The sequence below is a fragment of the Chelon labrosus genome (assembly GCF_963514085.1).
Source record: "Chelon labrosus genome assembly, chromosome: 13".
Taxonomy (NCBI): domain Eukaryota; kingdom Metazoa; phylum Chordata; class Actinopteri; order Mugiliformes; family Mugilidae; genus Chelon; species Chelon labrosus.
In genome coordinates, this window is record NC_140346.1 from 18,935,798 (window position 1) to 18,957,449 (window position 21,652).

The 21,652-nt window shown below is 41.7% G+C and overlaps 3 protein-coding genes across 4 annotated transcripts; 1 reads left to right on the forward strand and 2 right to left on the reverse strand.

Moving 5' to 3' along the window:
* Positions 1-409: 409 nt before the first annotated feature.
* On the forward strand, positions 410-1,582 carry LOC311498691 (P2Y purinoceptor 3-like). The gene has a single exon (XM_084559391.1). It carries the CDS (start codon positions 518-520, stop codon positions 1,508-1,510), a length of 993 nt encoding a protein of 330 aa, XP_084415517.1. The 5' UTR covers positions 410-517; the 3' UTR covers positions 1,511-1,582.
* Positions 1,583-1,646: 64 nt separating this feature from the next.
* mfsd1 (major facilitator superfamily domain containing 1) lies at positions 1,647-12,840 on the reverse strand. 2 transcript variants are annotated; one of them, XM_084559250.1, is made up of 17 exons: positions 12,492-12,840; positions 12,281-12,333; positions 11,853-11,965; positions 11,668-11,710; positions 11,509-11,576; positions 11,136-11,244; positions 10,886-10,988; positions 10,319-10,417; positions 9,944-10,055; positions 8,125-8,181; positions 7,677-7,833; positions 6,890-6,987; positions 6,663-6,775; positions 6,487-6,534; positions 6,252-6,318; positions 2,384-2,489; positions 1,647-2,172 (listed from the first exon to the last, which is right to left on the reverse strand). In XM_084559250.1, the coding sequence occupies exons 1-17, from the start codon at positions 12,658-12,660 to the stop codon at positions 2,113-2,115; spliced, it is 1,575 nt and encodes a 524-aa protein (XP_084415376.1). In that variant the 5' UTR covers positions 12,661-12,840; the 3' UTR covers positions 1,647-2,112. The 2 variants fall into 2 exon arrangements, with proteins under 2 accessions (XP_084415376.1, XP_084415377.1); XM_084559251.1 differs by lacking the exons at positions 1,647-2,172; positions 2,384-2,489 and adding an exon at positions 2,643-4,206.
* A 3,615-nt stretch (positions 12,841-16,455) lies between these two features.
* LOC311498804 (P2Y purinoceptor 13-like) lies at positions 16,456-21,372 on the reverse strand. Its single transcript, XM_084559541.1, has 4 exons — positions 21,065-21,372; positions 20,160-20,363; positions 19,686-20,075; positions 16,456-19,386 (listed from the first exon to the last, which is right to left on the reverse strand). The coding sequence occupies exons 2-4, from the start codon at positions 20,340-20,342 to the stop codon at positions 18,916-18,918; spliced, it is 1,044 nt and encodes a 347-aa protein (XP_084415667.1). The 5' UTR covers positions 20,343-20,363; positions 21,065-21,372; the 3' UTR covers positions 16,456-18,915.
* Between the last annotated feature and the right edge of the window lie 280 nt (positions 21,373-21,652).

Below are 21,652 nucleotides of genomic sequence, written 5' to 3' on the forward strand. Positions count from 1 at the left end.
AGACCAGACTTGGAAAATTCTCGCAGCCAATTGGATGCTGAGCGAGTGCGCGTTTTTTTTGTGTGTGTGTGTGTGCGTGTGTGTGTGTGTTGCCCCTCCAATACAGCGCCCCCCCCCCAGCACACGTGTTGACGGCGTCATTTAACTTGGCAATCGGCTCTAATCGGGGCATCAGTTATTCTCCACGGCTTCTGTCTGGAGAAGGGCAACAGCATGCTTCTGTATCATGCCAGGCTTTTGAAATGCCTCGCACCATTGTGTCTTGCTGTTTGCTCATTGCCTAGATATGGCGTTGTTGTTTACATTTCTAATGTGTGAGCTGGGAACAGGAGGGACGCACAACTTGATCAAACACCTGAATTTTTTTTTGTTTTTTTAAAAGAAAATGAAGCACACGTCACCTTTACATAACACTTAAGTAAGCTGCAGACAGAGGTAGGGCATTTGGTTCATCTGTTGGATAATAAAGACTTAAGTTGTGTTAAGTGGCCTAACACAGTCTGAGTTGACCTCTAGAATGGAGGACTTCCACATCTGTCCTGTGACTAACTACTATAAAAGGATCCTTCTACCGGTGACCTACAGCCTCGTGTTCCTGCTCGGTCTGACTTTAAACGGCGCCCTGCTGTGGTGCGTGTGCGGCCGGACGCGCCGCAGGAGCAGCACCGTGGTCTACATGACCAACCTCGCAGCGGCGGATCTCCTCTACGTGCTGTCCCTCCCTCCGCTCATCATCGCCGACGCCATGGGCGGCATGTGGCCCTTCGGCAACATCCTCTGCAAAACGGTCAGATACTTCTTTTTCGTCAACCTCCACTGCAGCATGCTGTTCCTCACCTGCGTCAGCGTCCACCGTTTCCTCGGAGTGTGCTACCCCATCGCCTCCGTGCGCCTCAGGACCAAAAAAAGGGCCGTCTTCGCTTCGGGGTTCGTCTGGGTCCTGGCCAACGCGCAGATTTTACCCACTCTCGTGTTTGCGCACACGGGCGCGATCAACAACATGACAGTGTGCTTTGAAATGACAAACCCGGGGCAGTTTCAAGTTTACTTTCCGTACGGGCTGTTTCTGGCGGTGGCGGGGTTTCTGCTCCCGTTCATAATTGTCATCACCTGTTACTGCTCCATGATCAAGGCTCTCTACTGCAGGGCCGCGCACAGAATATTTAATGTCAAGACGGTGCGTATGCGCAAAAAGTCCCTGTACACTCTCTTAATCGTGTGTCTCGTGTTCGTGGTGTGTTTCTTGCCTTATCACATCGCTCGCACCGTGTACTTGTTCGTGAGGGTGTACATGCCGGGGAACTGCCCTGTTTTGAACGTGGTCCTGATTTCGTTTAAAGTCTGGAAACCGGTGGTGAGTTTTAACTGCTGCGCAAACCCTCTCCTCTACTTTTGGGGATCCGATCGCAACCGCCGGGAGCTCCGGGCCTGGCTGCGGAAGAGGAGGGCGAGAGTGCAGCCCAGTGTGAGTCTGGTGGATGAAGACAGCACGAAGAGGTCCACGGGATAAAGGAGCATCCACCAGGAGACTCACTCCACAGGCTGCAGTGACGCACCGCCGATGGAAAGGATTGTACTCTATAAAACCTCTCTTTTATAACTAATTTTATTAATTTAAATATAAAAAAAAACATATGCCAGCACTCAACAGTTCACAAAAAAATCCACCAGTTGTGTAACTTTTTTTTAACACAGTAAACTGAAACGTATTGTATCTAGAAAACCTGTGAGGTAAGGAAACTGTGGCCAGAGGTGACAATAAACATTTCAGGGAACTAGTGCCCTCTGTTGTTTGCAGAGGGTTGCACCTCTGAAACAGCATTCAGGCTTATTTTGGCTTCACTAAAAGGCACCTTGTACGTGGAGCAAACTTTAAATAACTGAATATCAATCCAAAAATAAATAAACTATAGTGGTGATATTAATTAACTAGAAAACACACACACACCCGTAAATACCCAGAACAGTCAGTTGAGCGAAGGTTAAAAAATACCTTTAGGTAATAAAAAAGTGCTATAACATAAGAGATACTTTGCAAGCATCCTCTTTTTCTTTTTAGTGCATACTTGTCTTTACAGTGTTGGGGCGGAGCGGACAGCTGAATGAAGGGCATCATTTCAAAACACTCCTGTGGGCGAGAGACGACAGATGGGTAGAGCAGTGGTCTGGGAGCTGAGAGCAAAAGGGGACAAGACAGGTTAAATTAAAAAGGAAAAAAAAAAAAAAAAAAGACCAGAGTTGTCGCAGAAGCGGCACTGAAGCTGTGAAACCTCTTTAAAGAACAACTGTATCGCCGGTGTCAAGCTCCGAGGCTGAATGAACTAATAAATGGTTTCCTGTTTGAACTGCGGTGCGTTTAATCATGAGCAGTGTGCGTGCCTACCTGGGCGCCCAGCCTGGAGAGGTAGCGGTTGCGTAAGCCGAAAGCTGACATGGGTGCCAGTCTAGCATGCTCACCCTGTGTCGGCTTACTGGGCCGTCCTTTAATCCTGAAGGAATAATAATAATTGAACAGAGCCACAGACAACACTGACACGAACGCACATTCATGCAAATATCACCAATAGGATTAATCACCCAGGCAGAGAATATAACTTATCACCAAAGGTACTGGAGGAAAGAATAAAAACTACTGCGAATGATTACAAAAAGAAAATCATGTTTAATTGCAATGTCATAGTTCCTGCTATCAAAAAGGATTTGGTTCAACAAAGGCTTTTGTTTTGCTTTACTTTTTTACAATGAATCTTCAGTAACTCCATATATTGCAGCATACAGATCAATAACACTTGATAGATGAACCCGAAGACTGCACCTCTGTCACAGAGAGCACCACGTACCAGACTGTTCCACACGCTCGTCGTTGAAATGTGCAACCAACAGCATTTTAAGTTTATGCCACTGACAATCGTCCTACACGTGCTGAATGTTTTGTTTAGAATATAATTAGGGCTCATTCGCCCCAACTGAGGTAGTGAATGTTAATCATCCACAGTGTACGACCCTGATACCAACACAGGGAGACTAATCTCTTCCCGCATTACTGGAACGGTGAGAGTTAAGCAGTGAATATTTTGGTCGGGAGTAAAAATCAGGGGTAGTGCTTCCAAGAAGTTAATTACCTGAGCTTGATAAATGAGGAAAAAATAAAACAAAAAACATCTTCAAAACATAATTAATGTGTGGATGTGTGATTCTTCAAAAGGTCACATTAATGAGAGAGTTTACAAAAGTTGATACTGTGCATGTCATTACACGGTGAAATGCGTTCAAAAGTGCGTCTTTCTTGTTTTTCTTATCTCTACAGCGACGCACCACTCGGCGACGCGACATAAAATAATAAAAAATTATGAACCAAATCAGCAAAGAGCAGATAAAGAAATAAAAAGAACTGAGCGGTAAAGATTTAAACAACAAAGAGCCGTGCTCTTTTTGAGATTATCCACCATGAAAGGTCAATGGTGCATACGATTAAAACTGAACAGGAAGCCACTCGGCCTGGAGAGGCTAGCGAGGAGGATTTTGGTTAGCGATTATTGTGAATCTGACAAATGATATGTACATAAATGAGCTGCTGAGGAGTCAGCAATAAGACCATTACCAGTAGTTAGTGATAACAATTTGTGAAATTAAACTAATAAAAAAGGAAAACTGTAAAAATAGCCACAGAGTCGCCCCGATATACCCATAAAATAAGTGAATTAATATAAGAACTCTATATCGTAAGTGGCAAGTAGTAAACCCCAAAGACAATGTCAAAGAGATATAGGTACCTTCTTAATGGATAAAAGTTTCTCCTCCTGAGAGGTTTTAAAACACTTTTCAAGCACCCAAACACTTTCTTCATGTGAAAGTTTGACACAAACACACAGAGGGTCAGTGGTGAGAGGATACAGGTAGAAATGAAGTCAGTATGAAATGTCAGAGAGTAAATGTCTAGTCCAAACTTGGCCTTGTCAGTGTCTTGATAGGATGCAATCAGTTATTTTTTTCTTTTTCTTTTTTTTTTTTGGATTAGGCAACAGCCAAAGCCAGACAGTCAGTTGTGTTGTGAAGAACCACAGATGAGATCACTGGGCGGAGTCAGTAGCGCAGTCCCGCCCCATGGCAGCAGATTGAAAGCTCTGGGTTTGGGACGGTGCAGCCTGCTGGCTCTGCAGCCCAGGACCATGTGTGTTCGCTCATCATCATCATCATCATCATCATCTGGAAAATATCAATTACAAGCCAGAAAATATTAGTCAGTCAGTGTCCACACATAAGCAAATTACAGATTAGAGAGAGCATTAGCGGCGTCAGACCCAAAACTCTACGATAAATCAGGCTGCAGATATTTTTATTATTGTGGTGTATTGTGCGCTGGTGTGTACAAACTATCTATATGCACTGCCGCCTTCATTTCAGTCGCCACACTGTGACCAATCTCATGAACAGAATGAGTAACAGGAAGTGATCAGGACCACCAAGAGACACGGGTGCTGTCACACCAGACAATACAGAGGATATAAAAAGTCCATATGTACCGACACCTCCAATTTAAGCACACTGTGACCAATCCCGTGCAAAGAATAAGACGGTACGGTGACACACCAGACAATACGGAGGATACATACAATGTCACTGAAAAGCAATGGGACACACATCAGACAAAATATAGTATACAGAATACTACTCTGCTCTGTTTCGATAAAGAGTATCAGCTTGGCAGATCACGACTTGGAAATATAGTTCCAGTCTTCTTTACAAAAATGTTCCAGATCTGTCAAACCGTGAGGGCATCTCCTGCACACAGAGCCTCTTCAGGTCCCCCCCCCCCATTGATTTTCTGTAGGATCCAGGTCTGGATTTTGCCCGAGCTATCTCAAAACCATTTTCTTGTCGATTTTAAAACCCCCCAAAAACATAATGCAGTACGGCGTTCTTTTGCTAACGTGCTGTATTACTGCGCATCAAACAAACCATGTGCAATTTGGGCACCCTATAGACCAGACAGATGAAAAACAGAGATATCGCACGTGGGGGGGGGGGGTAACCACTGCTTCTTAGAGAGAAGTTGTTTTTCGGCTTCTTGACTGCAGCTGCCATATTTGCTTGTGGATGACTGTCTTCACTGTGTTCAATGGTTGGATTTTTTATTTTATTTTTTGCAACCCCCACCTGGAGGATTCACCTTTTAACATCCTGTTTATGCTTTGACTCTTGTAGTATCTTGCAACCAAGAAGAGAGTAGAAAATCCTACAAGAATAGCTCAGATTTATTTTCATGCAGTTAGACAATTACCTTTCTTTTTATCCCTTTTCTTCTTCTTGTAATATTGAGATTAAAAGTGCCAAACTTGTGACGATTTATGTGTGATTAATACAGTTTTTTTTTTTTTTTTAAAACCACACAGCTACAGGGAAACGTAGACCATTTACACCAGCTGCACAAACCAGAGCTTACCATAAATGTTAACAACCTGGTCAGCTGATGCAGAAAACCATTTCCTCTATCATGTTGCAGCGAACGAGTTTGACAAACCTCAGACATGCTGTTTGTCAAACAGTAAACCAGACGTTTGAAAAAATAAAAAAAATAATAATTAAAACAGAAACAGAAAGGAAAGCCTAAGCTAAGTATAACGCAGCTTTCATTCACAAAATGACATTTTCTTTTGATTTTCAGCCAGTGCTGCAAAACAGGCCACCGCCAAAGTTGCGTCCAAAGACCGAGCTACACATTAATAACGTGCCTGTGATAAGAAATGGAAAATGCTCTGTGGTGCCGGAGTTGATCAAAGCTGTTATTAACTGGTCTCATATGTGGCTGATGAGCGTCTGATTGTTTGAAGACAAATATTTGCCAACCTTGGGCTTCAACCTGTGGTATCCTGCTCTAATCCTCCGTCGCAGGTTTGTCATAGACATTTGTAAATACTGCTGGGGCCACAGAAGATCTCAGTGACTGAAATGTTACACAGCAGTCATCACCTTGCCTCGATTTGCATACTTTTCCGCAGTAAAAGTAAACATGTGATAAACATTTTTAACTGATAAACTCCACCTTATTACCAACAGCACCAGGGACAAGTGGCTTCAACAATTATTTATTACACTTATAATACCAGTAGATTTGCATTAAACTCTATCATCTGTATCATGTCTGCGCCACTTATGAGTGCGTTGTTAAATATGTTTTATATGTTTAGATCTTTGTCTAATTACTGGGTAAGTGGGTCTAAAAGCAGTAATGGAGAGTCAAAGGTACTCACTCTGCATCTGAAGAGTCTTCCTTCTGCTTTTCGTGTCGGGCTCTAGCTGACTGGTTCAAATATCCTCCTGCAGAGCAAGAAGATGGAGAGATTATGGTGTAAGCGTGCCGAAGAGTGGCAGAGGAAAGTGAAGAGATGTCACGTGAGAAAAGGGAGGACAGCCAGGTCAGGAATCAAAGACTATAAGGGCGAATGACAGGAGCGGAGCAGCAGGAGCGTTCAAGGTTTCTCTTACCTTTGAGATAATCCACAAAGTAGAGCATCACCACTGCTATCAGCGCAACTGCAAGGGAGGAGAAGGAAAATCAATGTGGGAAAGTGACTTACAGTGTCACTCAAAAAGTGTTAAAACACTGGACCTTGAAAGACTGGAATCTTATAAACACACGTGAAAACACAGAAAATACTGACTGCAAATGCAGGCGCAGAAGAACACCTCCAAAACCAGGTACCCTTTGTTGTCAAGGATGGCCCCTGCTGCTATGGCAATGACGGCGAGCCCCAGGTTCTGGATGGACTGCATGCTGTCAACAACAAGATAAAAGGTCCACATGAGTGACAATGAAAAAAAAAAAAAAAAAAAGAATTATCTGTAGGTGCATTGTCTAATCGTGTAGCGTGCCACTGAGGATACATACAAGCCATAAGCCGTCCCTAGCTGATGCTCAGGCACCACAAAGGCCACCATGGGCCACAGTGCACACGCCAGTAATGAGTAAGAGACGCCAAGCAGAGACTGGGGAAAAAAAAACACACATGTTCTCATATTACTTTACACGTTCATAGCATTTCACAAAGTTCTTTAGAAAGACTTGCCCACTGGACATTAAATCAGAATTTAGCAATAACAGTTAGAGGGATGTTTGGTCACTATCAGTCAAATCTAATACCCACACAGTATTGACAAAGACGGTTTTCTAAGTTTATTATTTATGTATGAGAATTTAATGTTTTAAATGGTTGTCTGTCTCTCTGTGTTAGCCTGGAGACTGGAGACCTGCCTCTCGCCCACTGACAGCTGGGATAGACTCCAGCCCCCTGCGATCCTCCAGAGGACAAGCCGTCACAGAAAATGAATGAATGAATTTAATGTTTTAGCAAAATACTTAAAATCCAGGTGATTTTAGCTGTAGTACCCTGGTTAACATTAGTCTAAAGGGCTAGACTGTTTACCATTGCTTGACAATACCATCGGATCCTCTGTGCTTGTAGACATGTTTATCTTTCAGGCTACTGCGAAAGAACCAATGTACTCAACCAGATTTTAAATGCTGAATATCATTTATTTATTTATTTATTTATTTTTTGGATATTACTCCCCAATTAACGTTAATCTGTGTGCGGTGCAGGAGGCTTAAGAGCCGATCTGTAAACCCTCACAACCTCGGTATCGAGCAAGGTCACGGCGTTGCTGGGGGGCATTACCATGGCAATCCAGGGGTTCCAGAAGGTGAAGGCCAGCATGATGTGAGCGGCGAGCGTTGCTACTACAGCAGTTATTACCCAAACCACATTCCTCCCCGTCTTATCCACCATAAAGCCCAGAACCGGAGATGCGGGGGCCGAGATGATGTAGACAATGCTGGGAAAGAAAGAGAGCGGAGTGAAAGGCTGATGCTGACGAGACAAGTAATTAAGATTCATACTTTAAAAATCCACAATAAAATTCTGATTAAAAAAGTCTGTTATTTGAGTCATCAGTAATTTTACAGGACACATTAGATTAGAATGAGATATTTTACTATGACTTCAGTTTCAGGCAAACCTATCCCCTGAAATATGACCCCTCCCACTCAAAAACAGCAACAGCAGAATATAATAGTGTCCTAGGATAGCTTGGCTTCAGTAGAGCGTTACATGTGACCTGAGTTACCTGTTGACAGCTCTGGCCTCAGCTGGGGAGAAGCCAAATTTTTCAATGAAGAACACCCTGCAAATGAAAAAAAAACAAAAAACACTGGGATCACAATTCAAAGAACTGCTTGGGCTTTAAAGCCGATACCGATGTGACGACAAAGGGGTGCAGAAACCGAGTTTGCTCTTGCAAAATGTAACTCCCGTATTCCACACATTGTTTTCCGTCTCCATTTGCATGGAAGCTATTTGCTCTGCAAGCACTGATCCACTGTGGAAAACCTATGCCAGTTGCTAAGTGTTTTAGGAGTGCCTTTCAGTGAAGGAAATTAGGACTGCGATAGCTACAGTCGGTTCCTTTCAGCGCAAATCCATTTGTCAGCCCCCACCTCCCTCTCTTTGTGGTTTGATGACGACACAAAATTGTGGGGTTGCACATTCTCAGATCCAAACATTGCACTAATTCGATGGAGGTTCTCTATTTAATTCATACCACAGGATTGAACCAGAATGTCAAACATGTTTCCTCAAATCTGTCTTCACTCAAGGTTAAAGGGACAGTTGAGATATTGGTATTTAAAACGTGATATGCCGGTGCTGCTTTTCAGCAAATAAAGAATAAACCCCATATGGTTCAATTGTGTAAGTGATTACAGCATGCGTCAATTTACACAGATGGAATAAGGTTCTAGTTTAAGAAAGATTGAGAGATTTCTGTTGGTAATAGTGAAACTGAAAGTAAATAAATGGATCAACTTGTTTTTGAAAACATGGTTAAATGTCATAACAGAAAATGATATGATAAAAGAAGCAAAGACCCTGAAATGATCCTGTTATGATCTGGATTTTGCTCCAAATAAGATGGATGCCAGTTATAGGAGATGGATTAACCTTGGTCTCTCTTCATATTGCACCTTTTTTAACCAGGCAACACTGAAGAGCTTCCAGATGTTGAAAAGACTGCACGGTGTCGTTCCCAGGAAGCCAATTATTACCGCTTGTTTTCTGGCAGAAGATCTTTACAGAACTAATGATTATATTTGGAACGGACATTACGTTTAACTGGGAGGAACTTCTTTTTGGGTTTGTAAGCTCAACTACTGTAAGTGTTAAATCTATTTCGAGTACTGGGTTCAGCTGCAAGAAAAGCAATTACAAAGAAATGGCTTAAACCAGACATCTCGAGTAAAGACGAATGGTATGATATCATCTATGATATATTTGTGATGGAAAGAATCACTTTGTCAATGAGACTCCAGCAATCCAAATTAGAAGACATCTGGAAGAAATGGAAAATGTCCCTGAGACGCCCTTCTTTTGTTTAGGTCTTCTTTATTTATTTATGTATTTCTTCCTTCTACTTCTTACGTGATCTATTCAATTATTTATTTTCTTGTACTATTAACAAAGTAAACATCCCACGTTTATGTGTTATGTTTAAAAATGCTATGTTAAAAGATATTTGGAGCACTGGGTCAAAATAAGTAACAATGTGAAGACGATTTTTGTATGTAACATTGTTGACACGTGACATTGTTGGCATTGTGTATGAATCCTACGCCACAAAGGGCTTATTCCATGCTGTAAACTTCAAATATCGTCGCAGAACTATTAAAAACACATCGGTTAGCAACCGCTTTGCAATGGGTGACAGCTTACATACAATAATTTGTTTTGAGTCGATTCCATAAGGTCATAAACGTTCACTAAAGCTCCAAATACATATTATTCCGCAGCTTTAAATAGTCCCTAACTAATAAACAAAGAGATAGAGAGAGAGCAAGAGAAAGAGAGAGAGAGAGAAAGAGAGCGAGAAAGAGAGGGAGAGTAATACTCACTGTCCCAGTCCGATAAAGGGGAAAATGGCGACATAGTAGCCCACACAAATGATGAAGATGAGCCACAGGGTCAATGGGAAATCCTTCACGTCGGTCAGCTTGATCACCTCACCTAATACACATGATTAAAACACATGCACATTAGTTTAATACCGCTGTTGTAAAAGAAAAACAATAGCTTCTCTGCTTTCAAAGAGGAAAATTCTACAACTCACGGAATTGAACTGCGAGCCTAAATGTCAATTTTAGGTAAAAACAAAAAACAAAACGTGGCCTCACACTCTGTCATAGTCCACAGTGATTGTGAAAAAGCCTTCTAGTAGTTATTGACCGGCACAGGGCAAAGAGGAAAGACGTTATCTTAGAATACATTACCTGTTTTCCCTTGTTCCTTGTGGAGGATCTTCTCAGCTCTTCTGTCAAAGAACGCCAACACCAAAGCGCAGATTAGGGAAAACACGCAGGTTACGGCCGCTGAGGAGAGACAAAGTCAATTTGAAATGTTAAGGTTTTAGTTATAAGAGTTTAAACCAGATTGCCTTAAGACTAGTCACCGACTCCATCGTTAAAATGAATTCATGTCAGTTTAAAGTTTAACTAACACAGGCGGATTGTAAAAAAAAAAACAGCAAACTACAGCAAGATGTATAAAAGTGGAAGCTGTTCTAGATTAAGTTAGTGGGGGAAAGAAAAATACAAGAACTGACACTTCTTTTAACTCCAGTGATTCATCCGAGGACCGCGGTAATACTTTTAGTTCTCTATACCACTTCTCTCTGTCTCCGCTGGGCATGTTATCTGAGAACATTAGTTACAGAAAAAGGATCTGGTATCTGAAGCTCAGACAGAGGGGGGAAAAGGCAATGTAACCAGAACCTCTGAGCTTATCACTTTCCAATTTGAGTGAAGCCAAGGGTTTAATCGCAAGTGTATAATATTTACCTATCATGAGTGATGTGCCCAGTGCAGTGTGCCCGGGAGAACCAACACCATCTGCAACTTTGCTATACACCCAGCCCATGATGTTCATGTTCACTGTGCTGCCCTTGAGTGGAGTGGAAAAGAGGGCGAAGGATTAAAACCACTGCACCAATGACATTTTGTGCAGAAAGGTTCATTCATTATGAGCAATATTGTAAAATGAAACATAATATTTCAAAACGTGTGTAACTTCATGTTGTGGTGTCCTTACCAGTCGAGCCATGCTCAGCTGAAGGCCAAACACCAGATTCAGCTCCTTGCCTTTGAACCAGTTGACCGCGTATGTGTTTTGAGCCACAGCCAAGGACTCTCCTCCAATACTGGCCAAAAGAAAGGAAAAGGCAATAGTGTGACTGAATGAGAACAACTTGAGCCTCAGATTTTAATGTCCTTCTAAGGTTGACCAAATAAAGACACGCTGGCTTAAGTTTTGGTGCATTTGATGCGGTTTTTTTTTTGTAAATTTTGGTGAAAAAGGTCACGTTTATAATAAAAATATACAATATATTTGTCATAAATAACCAATCATGTGAAAACTATGTGCGTATTTATAAGATATGAATGTTTAAACTGAATTATTTTACCCAAAAACAAAACGTCCAGCTTCCATCAGCCAGAAACGGTTCACTAAAGCTCCAGTGGCAAAGATCACCTGCGCAGAGATGGAAAGTTTAAAACACCAAACTGACTAGACTCAACAAGATCCTCCATTTCATATTAAAAAAATTAGAAAATAAACGTACCTGTCCTACACAGACAAAGAGGGAAAAGATGATGGTTCCCATCCTAAAAAGAAATCAGTGGTGAATCACATGCATGCACAAAAATTGCACAACTCTTTTTATTTCTCTTTTTTTTTTTTTTTTATGGTGACACAGCAAACACACAACTGAGCGTGAAATAAAAGTGACTGGCTTGTGTTTTCTACCTGATGCCAAAGACCCTGTCAAGCAGGAATCCCCCGAAGAAACAGAGGACCACATTGGGCCAGGAGTACCAGGCATACAGCTGCATGAACTTTGCAGTGTTCAGGTTCAGATCCTGGGAGAGTGAAGGGAGGAACAATGACGTCTGGCTCCAGTTGGTCGGTTCAGTTATTTTGGTTTCAAGTTTCAACCGTATTGTGTGTGTGTGAACAAAATCCTCTGACGGCAGCTTCTACCAGGAGCTTGATTTGACTGCTCTGGCAGGATTATTGTGGAGATTTGCATATCTCTGATTACAGAAACCTAATCTGGCTGTTGTTGTTTTTTTTACTAATGGGCAGTGGTGTCTCAGCCTGGGATAAATGTGAATTATTGCATTTGTAATATAATGCCCTGGTGTGGGAGTTAGCATTTAGAGTGAATGAATTACCTGGATGACTTGACTTTGAAGTGCAGCTGGATTGTCATAACAGAAGTAGCTCCCTGCAACACAAAACCTACATTAACACACTACAGACACAATGAAGCTACATTTATAGGAACCACTACAGAAACTATTAGCTTTTACTTTTACTTTTTAACCAAAACCGAGTTATTTAACTTAGTCCAAAGCAACTGCAATAACGGGACTGGCTGCTCACCGAATCCCAGGAAGCACATGAAAATCAGGACAACCACTCGGTGCAGTAGGCGGCTCGGGTCGCATATTGCGGACATGGGTCTGCCGGGTCCTCTCGGCGCCTGCCTGTCGGTGTACGACCCCTCGTCATCGTCTCCCAACAGGCTCTGGCGCTCCTCAAAGTCCGCCATGTTCGTTTGTTTGGGAGTCCGCTCGGTGGAACTTCTTGACGGCAAACAGGAAGACGGAGCCGACAGATCATATGACCCGACAGGCGCGTCACGTGGCGTTACGTTGGCGCGAGCCTGCCGAGATGCTGAAGGACGTCGCGGGCGCGCGCACAGCGACACTAGTAAGTATCGTACGCACGTTCATATCATACATGTTGGTTAAGATAGCTTCACTTGATCGGACGCGATAATTAGCGGCTAGAAGCCTCTTTCAAGATAAGAGAAAAAAGTGTTACATAACCGACTAATCTTTTCATGTTGCCAAATTTAGAAGTTCACATTAAAAAGTTTCTTATTCTGTGATAAGGAGTCAGTCTCTGCATGGCTGTTGCATGGCTTATTTCAATAAGTTGAACAGATAAACAAGCTGCCAAGGGACAAACATTTAAAAAAGTAAATACAGGCACTTAAAGGAACAGTGTGTACAGTTGGCAGAGAGAGAATAGCCTTTCTACTTATGTTTTCATGAGTGTATTTCTGTTTTCAAGTGGGGTTGTGTTTACTTTGTTCACAAGAAAAGTTCATATAAAATGCCCTGTTTTGAATTACGCATGACCTCCTTAGTGTGAATTCTTTCGACAGTGTCAAAGTTCACAAGGTGTAATGTGTTTGCTGACATTTTCAGAAATGGCAAAGTTGAGTGGACATATTAGGCGCGCTCGACTTCATGCAGATCTGTGCAGATCTGACTTGACGTGATGCATGCTGGGTTGTTCTGCTCATAGACCTCGAATATGATTGGTTAAAATGAACTTGTTCGACCCAGCATGCATCACGTCAAGTCAGATCTGCACAGATCTGCATGAAGTCGAACGCGCCTATTGTAATTTCGTCATACACTGCCTGGCCAAAAAATAAGTCGTCACCAAAAAAAACTCAGCGCGTGTTCGCTGTTACATTGTTTCGATAAGCTTCTGCAATGTCACAAGATTTATTTCCATCCAGTGTTGCATTAATTTTCACAAGAAAAGTTCATATAAAACGCCCTGTTTTGAATCACACATGACCTCCTTAGTGTGAATTCTTTCAACAGTGTCAAAGTTCACAACGTGTAATGTGTTTGCTGACATTTTCAGAAATGGCAAAGTTGAGTGAACATATTGTAATTTAGTCATACACTGCCTGACCAAAAAAAAACTCAGCACGTGTTCACTGTGACATTGTTTCGATAGCTTCTGCAATGTCACAAGATTTATTTCCATCCAGTGTTGCATTAGTTTTTCACCAAGATCTTGTATTGATGATGGGAGAGTCTGACCACTGTGCAAACCCCTCTCCAGCACATCCCAAAGATTCTCAATGGGGTTAAGGGTTAAGGACTCTGTGGTGGCCAATCCGTGTGTGAAAATGATATCTCATGTTCCCTGAACCACTCTTTCACAATTTAAGCCCCATGAATCCTGACATTGTCATCTTGGAATATGCCCATGAACATCAGGGAAGAAAAAATCCATTGATGGAATAACCTGGTCATTCAGTATATTCAGGTACTCAGACCTCATTCTTTGGGCACATACTGTTGCTGAACCTAGACCTGACCAACTGCAGCAACCCCAGATCATAGCACAGGCTTGTACAGTAGGCACTAGGCATGATGGGTGCATCACTTCATCTGCCTCTCTTCTTACCCTGATGCCCCCATCACTCTGGAACAGGGTAAATCTGGACTCATCAGACCACATGACCTTCTTCCATTGCTCCAGAGTCCAATCTTTATGCTCCCTAGCAAATTGAAGCCTTTTTTTCCAGTTAGCATCACTGATTAGTGGTTTTCTCAAGGCTACACAGCTGTTCAGTTCCTTTTTCATTGTACGTGAGGAAATGCTTCTACTTTCACTATTAAACATAGCCCTGAGTTCTACTGTTGTTTTTCTTCTATTTGATTTCATCAAACGTTTAAGTGATCGCTGGTCACAATCAATCAGGATTTTTTTCTGACCACTTTTCTTCCTCGAAGACAATGGTTCCCCGCTATCCTTCCAGTTTTTAATAACGCATTGGACAGTTCTTAACCCAATTTTAGTAGTTTCTTAATCTCCTTAGATGTTTTCTCTGCTTGATGCATGCCAGTGATTTTACCCTTCTCAAACAGACTAACATCTTTCCCACGGTCACGGGATGTGTCTTTCGACATGGTTATTTAAGAAATGAGAAGCTACTCATTGCATCAGTTGGGGTTAAATAACTTGTTGCCAGCTGAAAGATAATCACCCATGCAGTAATTATCCAATAGGAGACTTGTACCTATTTGCTTAGTTCATTCCATGTGGCGACTTTTTTTTGGCCGGGCAGTGTATATTGTTGGTATATCCAAGAGTGACATCCTTTCATTATGCCTTGCATTTCCTACATTAAGTTATCAGGTTGCTAGCTTGCTAAAATGTTAGCCTCCATGGCGCCTAGACAAAAATCGAATGCTGGCTCTAGAGAAGGCCTTTCAGGATTTTAAGTTTCAGTAGCAACCCCCATAGTTTCTCCTCATAAAGTCGAATAGGACTCCTGAAAAGCAGTTTTGAAGGTTAAGTGTCGCAGCTCTGGCTGTCGCCATCTTGCCAGTGCCTGACTCATCTTAATTCGTGGCTAATTCCAGAACAGGCAATGCTGTGGAGCGCTATCAAGAGTTAGTAACCTGTTACGGCATGTCCTTAATTAAGTATAACTTTAAGCATAAATACACTTCAAACAAGTGAGTTGCATAAGAATTAAGTCCCTGTATAGTTCTCGTGAATGGGGAAATTAGCCTTAGTACATTTTGTAACTATTCTGAACCTGAGTTCAAGACTTACTGGACTTATAGTATTTAAGAACTGAAACTGTGACTCAAATATGATAAGTAAATCAGTTTGTTCTCTTTACCTCACCGTAAAATGTCAATGTTACTTCCGTAGTTCTTGCATTTTTGTAAGCTCCAACTCTGTTTTGAGTGTTACTCCAGATGTGTGCATTGTGATGATCTAAAATGTACATAAGAATGGTATGCCCTTTAGTTTCATTATCATTCAATGAACGTTTGAGGTTCATTGAATGGTTTCTATGATATGCAAGCTGTACCTCTACACAACCAAGCTAAAGCAGACTGTCAGTACGAGGTTCTTAGCTATTTGCCCTGTTTTGTCCATGACCTGTGTCTGGGCATACGGCAAGGCTACACTGTCTCCTGGGTTTATTTAATTTTCATGAACGTCATTTAGAATTTCTCATAATTCACTACTGCGGGGTCATCTGTCATAGGTTTTAATCTGAGGGTGACGAACTGTCCTACCGCTGGCTGCAGTGGCCGCTCTGTAGCTCATTAATTTCCTGCCCAAATATCAGGCTCCGTTGTAACTGGCGGAGGGTGGAATGGAGAGAGATCATATTTCATTATTATATTAATCAAACCCATGTAGACTGCAAATCAGGGGGTAGGTGACATTAAGAGCCAGTTTGTGAATCTCTTGAAACCTGTCTTTGGGGTGCTGCAGAGTTGGAAAAAAAAGCAAATTTATTAAAGTTCAGTATTTTTTCTCTTCTTCAATCCAAATAAAAAATCATCAGACTCTGCTGCAGTATTGTGAATGGCTATATGGTGTGCTTCCAAATGCTTTCAGCTTTGATGGGTGCCGTTAAACCAAATTTACATTCACTACTTTCGAACATCAGATCTCCAGCAGAGCAACATGAGCCTGTAGTTCCTGTCGGTCTGTTGCTTAATAATTATCTAATTGGATAATCAATACCGATCACCATTAGTGTTTGATGAAATCATAAGCATACTCATCTCTACTTCAGTTTAATAACTTTTGTATTTTACAGCCAAACACTTGTACAGTACACACAAGAATAACACGTACGCAATTAATAATAGCTCAAAGTAATAGATTGCATAGAGAAGTTAAGAAAACAAGAGGTCAACAAGCATGTGTCTGATGATGCTCCCCCCCCCCAAGATCTTTTATAGCCTGTTCTTCTTGAGCTCTGCGTCAGTCCATAAAGATATGCTGTTGTGGTTTATGATCATTACAGGACATAATAAGACATTTTTGTTGTCACGCCAATAATAATGAAACTGCAGCTCTCACAGGAAATCAGTTGACCAAAATAAGCTGCGCAGTATCACTGAGAGCTTTTTAAAACATGTGTAATCCTCTCCAGTCGGTGTTTACCATAAGAAAATCAAACATGAATATCACACCTTTTAATTAATGATCATCCTCACATTTTTTCTGTAATTATATATCTTATAGTCATTTTAGAACACCATCAATTTTTTATTTTTATTTTTTTTGTCTTAAAAGTAGATAAACATGACCTACTAAAAACTGTGGAGAATCATTCAATATTGCATAACTGGCTGGCAAAACATTTTCTTTCATCATCGCGTGTGACCCCCTTATGCAGTAACAACCGCAATAAAACATTTGTGGTAACTGTAGATTGGTCCTGCATACAGTTCTGCTTATATGTATGCATCTGCAAAATGCTGGTGGGTTTGCTGCTTACCTCAGGTACTTCCACAACAAATCTATTGGACTGTAGTGTGCCACATGACCTACTTTCGCTTGGTATTAAGACAGATGTTTTGATGTCTTCTTTTAAAATGATGTGGTATAATTTAGAATTCCTTGACCCAGTTCCAACACATTATCTATATAATCTAGAAAGCTAGATTTCATGCACTGACTTTGCTTAGAAAAATAGTTGCAACTGATCTGATCTAAATAGCTAAAATAACAACCACAAACTAGTTCTTGCAATACTAGAAAATAACAAAGTCCTCCAAAATAAATGCCTTTAATTAAACCAAAAGACAAGTCTTCTGGCCCTGGGTCAATTTTAGCTGCTTTGTGCGTTTTGATACGCTTCCACTCTTCAGATCCCTGTTCTTAAAATAAAAGGACACCCTTTTATACTTGATCTATTTTCAGCTTTCACTGCTAATCCTAGAGGTTGGATTGGATTTTCCTTATTATAAATGACCAACAACAATATTTACGTCTCATTTGTTAGATTGGGCTATACTTATCTACTTTTAAGTTATTTTAACATTCATAAACTGTATAGATGTTTTTCATGGCAGGTATTTTGATCTGTCAAACAAGACAAAGTTCAGATGTCTTACTGATGGAAATGCCATATGAACAGCCACATCCTGTGGTTTTTATATGACCTTGTAAGCGGAAATAATGATCTCATTTCACAAGTTGTGACGTGTTTACTGACGCTTTCATAAATGGTGGAGGTGAATGGTGAATTGATATACTGAAATTTAGCCAAAACTTAATAGCATGTCGAAGCAAATCGTTGATATTTTTCAACAGCCTTTGCATCTCCTACATTAAGTCACCCAGCCGTTATCTTGCTAAATTGTTAGCGGCACGGTCCCTAGATGGCAGCGGCTTTCTCACGACTAATAGCTGACACTACCCCTCAAATGCCAAGCATTTTGTGTAAATGACTTCCCATGTCCTAACCACAAACTGTGGTCAAAAATATCTATATCGGTTGGACTCAAAACTGTGTGCGTCAGCATTATTGGTCCTTAGTTCCATATACAGACACTAATCATGTTTTCTCGTGTGTATTAGTCTCAAATGCTCAGTCTAATCTCAATCATTTGTAAATACTGTGTGGGCTATGAGAATTACTTTCAGTCAACCTAATATTTATTCTTGTATGCACTCTTTTTTTTTATTAAAAAAAGAAAAGTTCCAAATTTCCATTGTATAAGGAAAAATGTAAATTTTCTTCTTATTATAATTAGCATTTAAGCAGTGCCTGTTGCAGTCCTTTGTTTCACACTTCCCACATCATTCAGTCTCTGCTCACTTGAGGAGTGTTTATGCTGTCAAAATGTGTACCCTTTATCCAACGCTTTGCAAGGGGAAAGTGCAGTTTGAACAAGATTAGACAGAAGGAAGTAGAAAATGACAGTAAGCAAAATTAAGGAAGTGCGTTGGATGACTTAGCAAACACAGGGCAGCTGTGTTTGGTTTGCACTGTGTCAAAGAAAGCCGTCATTGCATAAAATTAAATACAACTGCAGTTGCTTTCTTCTATTACACAACATTGTCCATTCATCAGCTTTTGACAACACAACGTTCTTTCTTTTGATTTTTACAACCTTTGCCGTTAAGATAACTGGGTATTTACAAATACAGTTCTCTCAGACATTGTCCCAACTTGTCTTGATCATTATAGGTATTAATTGTGTCCCGTTGTTCATTGTCCGGTTTGTCATGGCTTCCCGTTATACGACAGTCTGTTACTGAGAGCTATTTGTGACATCTCCAGTTGAGTTGATGTTGCCGTGGGAGATTCCATGGCAGCCGTGGGGAGTCGCTTACGGCTGAGTGTGGCCGTCAGTCTTTTCCTGAAAACCTTGCACAGGAACACGTAAATAAGCGGGTCCAGGCATACATTGGTGGCTGACAGCCACAGGGTTGTCTCCTTGGCGACGTAGAGGGCGTTCTGTGCCCGACAGTGACTTGTCAGGCTGCGGGTTTGGGTCAGAGTGTAGGGGACGCGAGCGAAATGGAAAGGGGCAAAGCATATAAAAAACACCCCCACCACCACAAAGACCTTTGCCTTGGTTCTGCGACTGGCTGCCTGAGATCTGCTCTTTGAGGCTCTGTATGACTCATAAACCTTTTTGCTGATGAATGTGTAGCAAACCACCATCAAGGCAAGAGTGCCCCAGAAAACAACCTGGAAGTACACATGACAGAAAGAACATGAAGCAAAACTGGAACTTCTCACAGATTTCTCAAATTTCAGTGAAATGTAGTTAGGCAACAGAAAGGTCCATTGTGGTATCAACATTTACACAGCCCTGTATTTAAACCTTTCACCTTTCTATGTACTTATTTCTCCTTTGCTTGTTTAGCTTATCCTGAAACTGCCGGCTCAAATGTCACACTCTATAATCATCGGATCTGACTTATCAGAAATATGCTTGCTCCCCAAAAACCAAATAAGCACACTTCCCAAAATATCAAGCCTTTTACCTGACAGAAGTAGTTGAATCCTTCATGCCACAGCAGGCCAGCACTGCTCTTCATGGAGGTGCACTTCAGTCTGCCCCCAGAGACCTGTGGTGGCTGGTCACTCAGAATAACGTTGGGCAGCGCCAAGGACAACATGACCACCCAAACCACCGCGCACAACACCTGACCAACACGGACACGCTGCAGGGCACACTTCCCGAAGGGCTTGACAATCTTCAGGTAGCGGTCCAAGCTAATGAGGCCCAGCAGGAGGATGCTGATGTACATGGTGATGTAGAAGAGAACGGCGGAGTATCGGCAGTAGAAGGCGCGTAGATGCCAGGAGCCCATACCTGCATCGCTTAGGACTTTCAGAGGGATAGTCAGCGTCATCAGCAAGTCAGCCACCACCTGTGGTTGAAGGATGACAGCGTTGCTATTTGCGTGCACGTCTTCGCTTGCTCTGCTGCGACTTCAAAATGTATAGTGACTTACCACGTTTTTTAGAAAGACCACAAATGTTGTGGTGCTGGGGATGCTGAAGAAGATCCATGCAGCCAGGGAATTCAGTATCAGAGCGACTATGAAGAGGAGACTGTACAAGCAGGGGAACACCACCGCTGTGACACTGGTATCCCGAACACACTTGATGGAGGTGTTGGACAGCGTGTTGTTCATCTTCCAATCTTTGGTGAACCTCTGACGGGATGAGGGACAGAGGACAAGGACGAGATCATATAAAGTTATAAAGAACACTTGGTCCCTGGTTGGGAAAAAAATACTTTTAATGGGGAACTGGTTAAGGATTAGGGGTTAGGGTGTTTCAAGAGTAAAGTGGTAGAGTAATTTATTTACAAGATGATAAAACAATATTTGCGGAGCTATGACTAATACCCTTTCAGGAACTTATTATTTTGAACGCAGATTTCTAGCAAAAGATGCCGCTGCCATCATATTTTGAGGAATCGCAGACACATATGAGAGAGAGGGCATACTCACGGCATGACAAAACAAATGCCCAGGCGGTACACAAGACAAAAAAAGGCTGGGAACCACCGGTCTAAAGGACCAGTCTTCTGCTCCACTCTCAGGAGCATCCAAACACATTTTAATTTGATTAGTTCTGAGTTGCATGAATGTAGCTCGGCAGTTCAAATGCACACGTAGACCTAATACATATTTACAGGAGCATCAACTGTTTGTATTTGTTCATTCTGTGCTCTCCTTCTGTCTGACAGTACATCTGTGGGGTTTTCTCTGTCTTAGTTTGCACACTAATGTTAATTAGATCATTTGAAACTATTGTGCTTAGTTTCAGCCGGTGTTTTATCTAAAAAAAAAAAGAAAGAAAGAAAGAAAGAAAGAATAGGCACTTTTTAAAGCCATTAACTGAGTCTTACCTTTTCGTGCGTTTACCGTCTGTGGCTGTGGGGCTTGTGAAGAACAATGAGCAGAACATACAATATTTATTTTGAAAGAAAGGAGGAAGTGAAATATCTAATTCCTCTTTCTTTTTCTCCAGAAAATGAATGAAAACAAAAAAACAAAATTGAAACCGTCTTGGTGTTCATGTAGTTCTTTTATCAGTCGAGAAGCACTGACCTGAGGTTCTCCGCCTGTGTCAGTGCCTCACTGTGCTCTCTCTCTCTCGTGCGCTCTCTCTCGCTCTCTCGTCCTCTCTCTCTTTCTCTCTTCCTCTCTCTCTTTCTCTCTCCTCTCTCGCTCTCTCTCTCTCTCTCTCTCTTTAAGTGTGTTTGATGCTTTTACAATGGGTGGTCTCTGGAGCTACTGTGTGGCTGTCTTGTCACAATCCCAATGAGTTTGCCAGTCTTCCACCGGGTGAAAGACCCTTTCCTTCCTTGCTTCCTGTTCCAATTGTCTGCAGAGAGGCTTGTTCTGATCCGTGCCAGTCCCTCTGCCTCCGCTAGCTTGCGTCAGCTTCGCTTGCAATTGACAAGCGAACACCAAAGCCATGGACTCATTTGTTA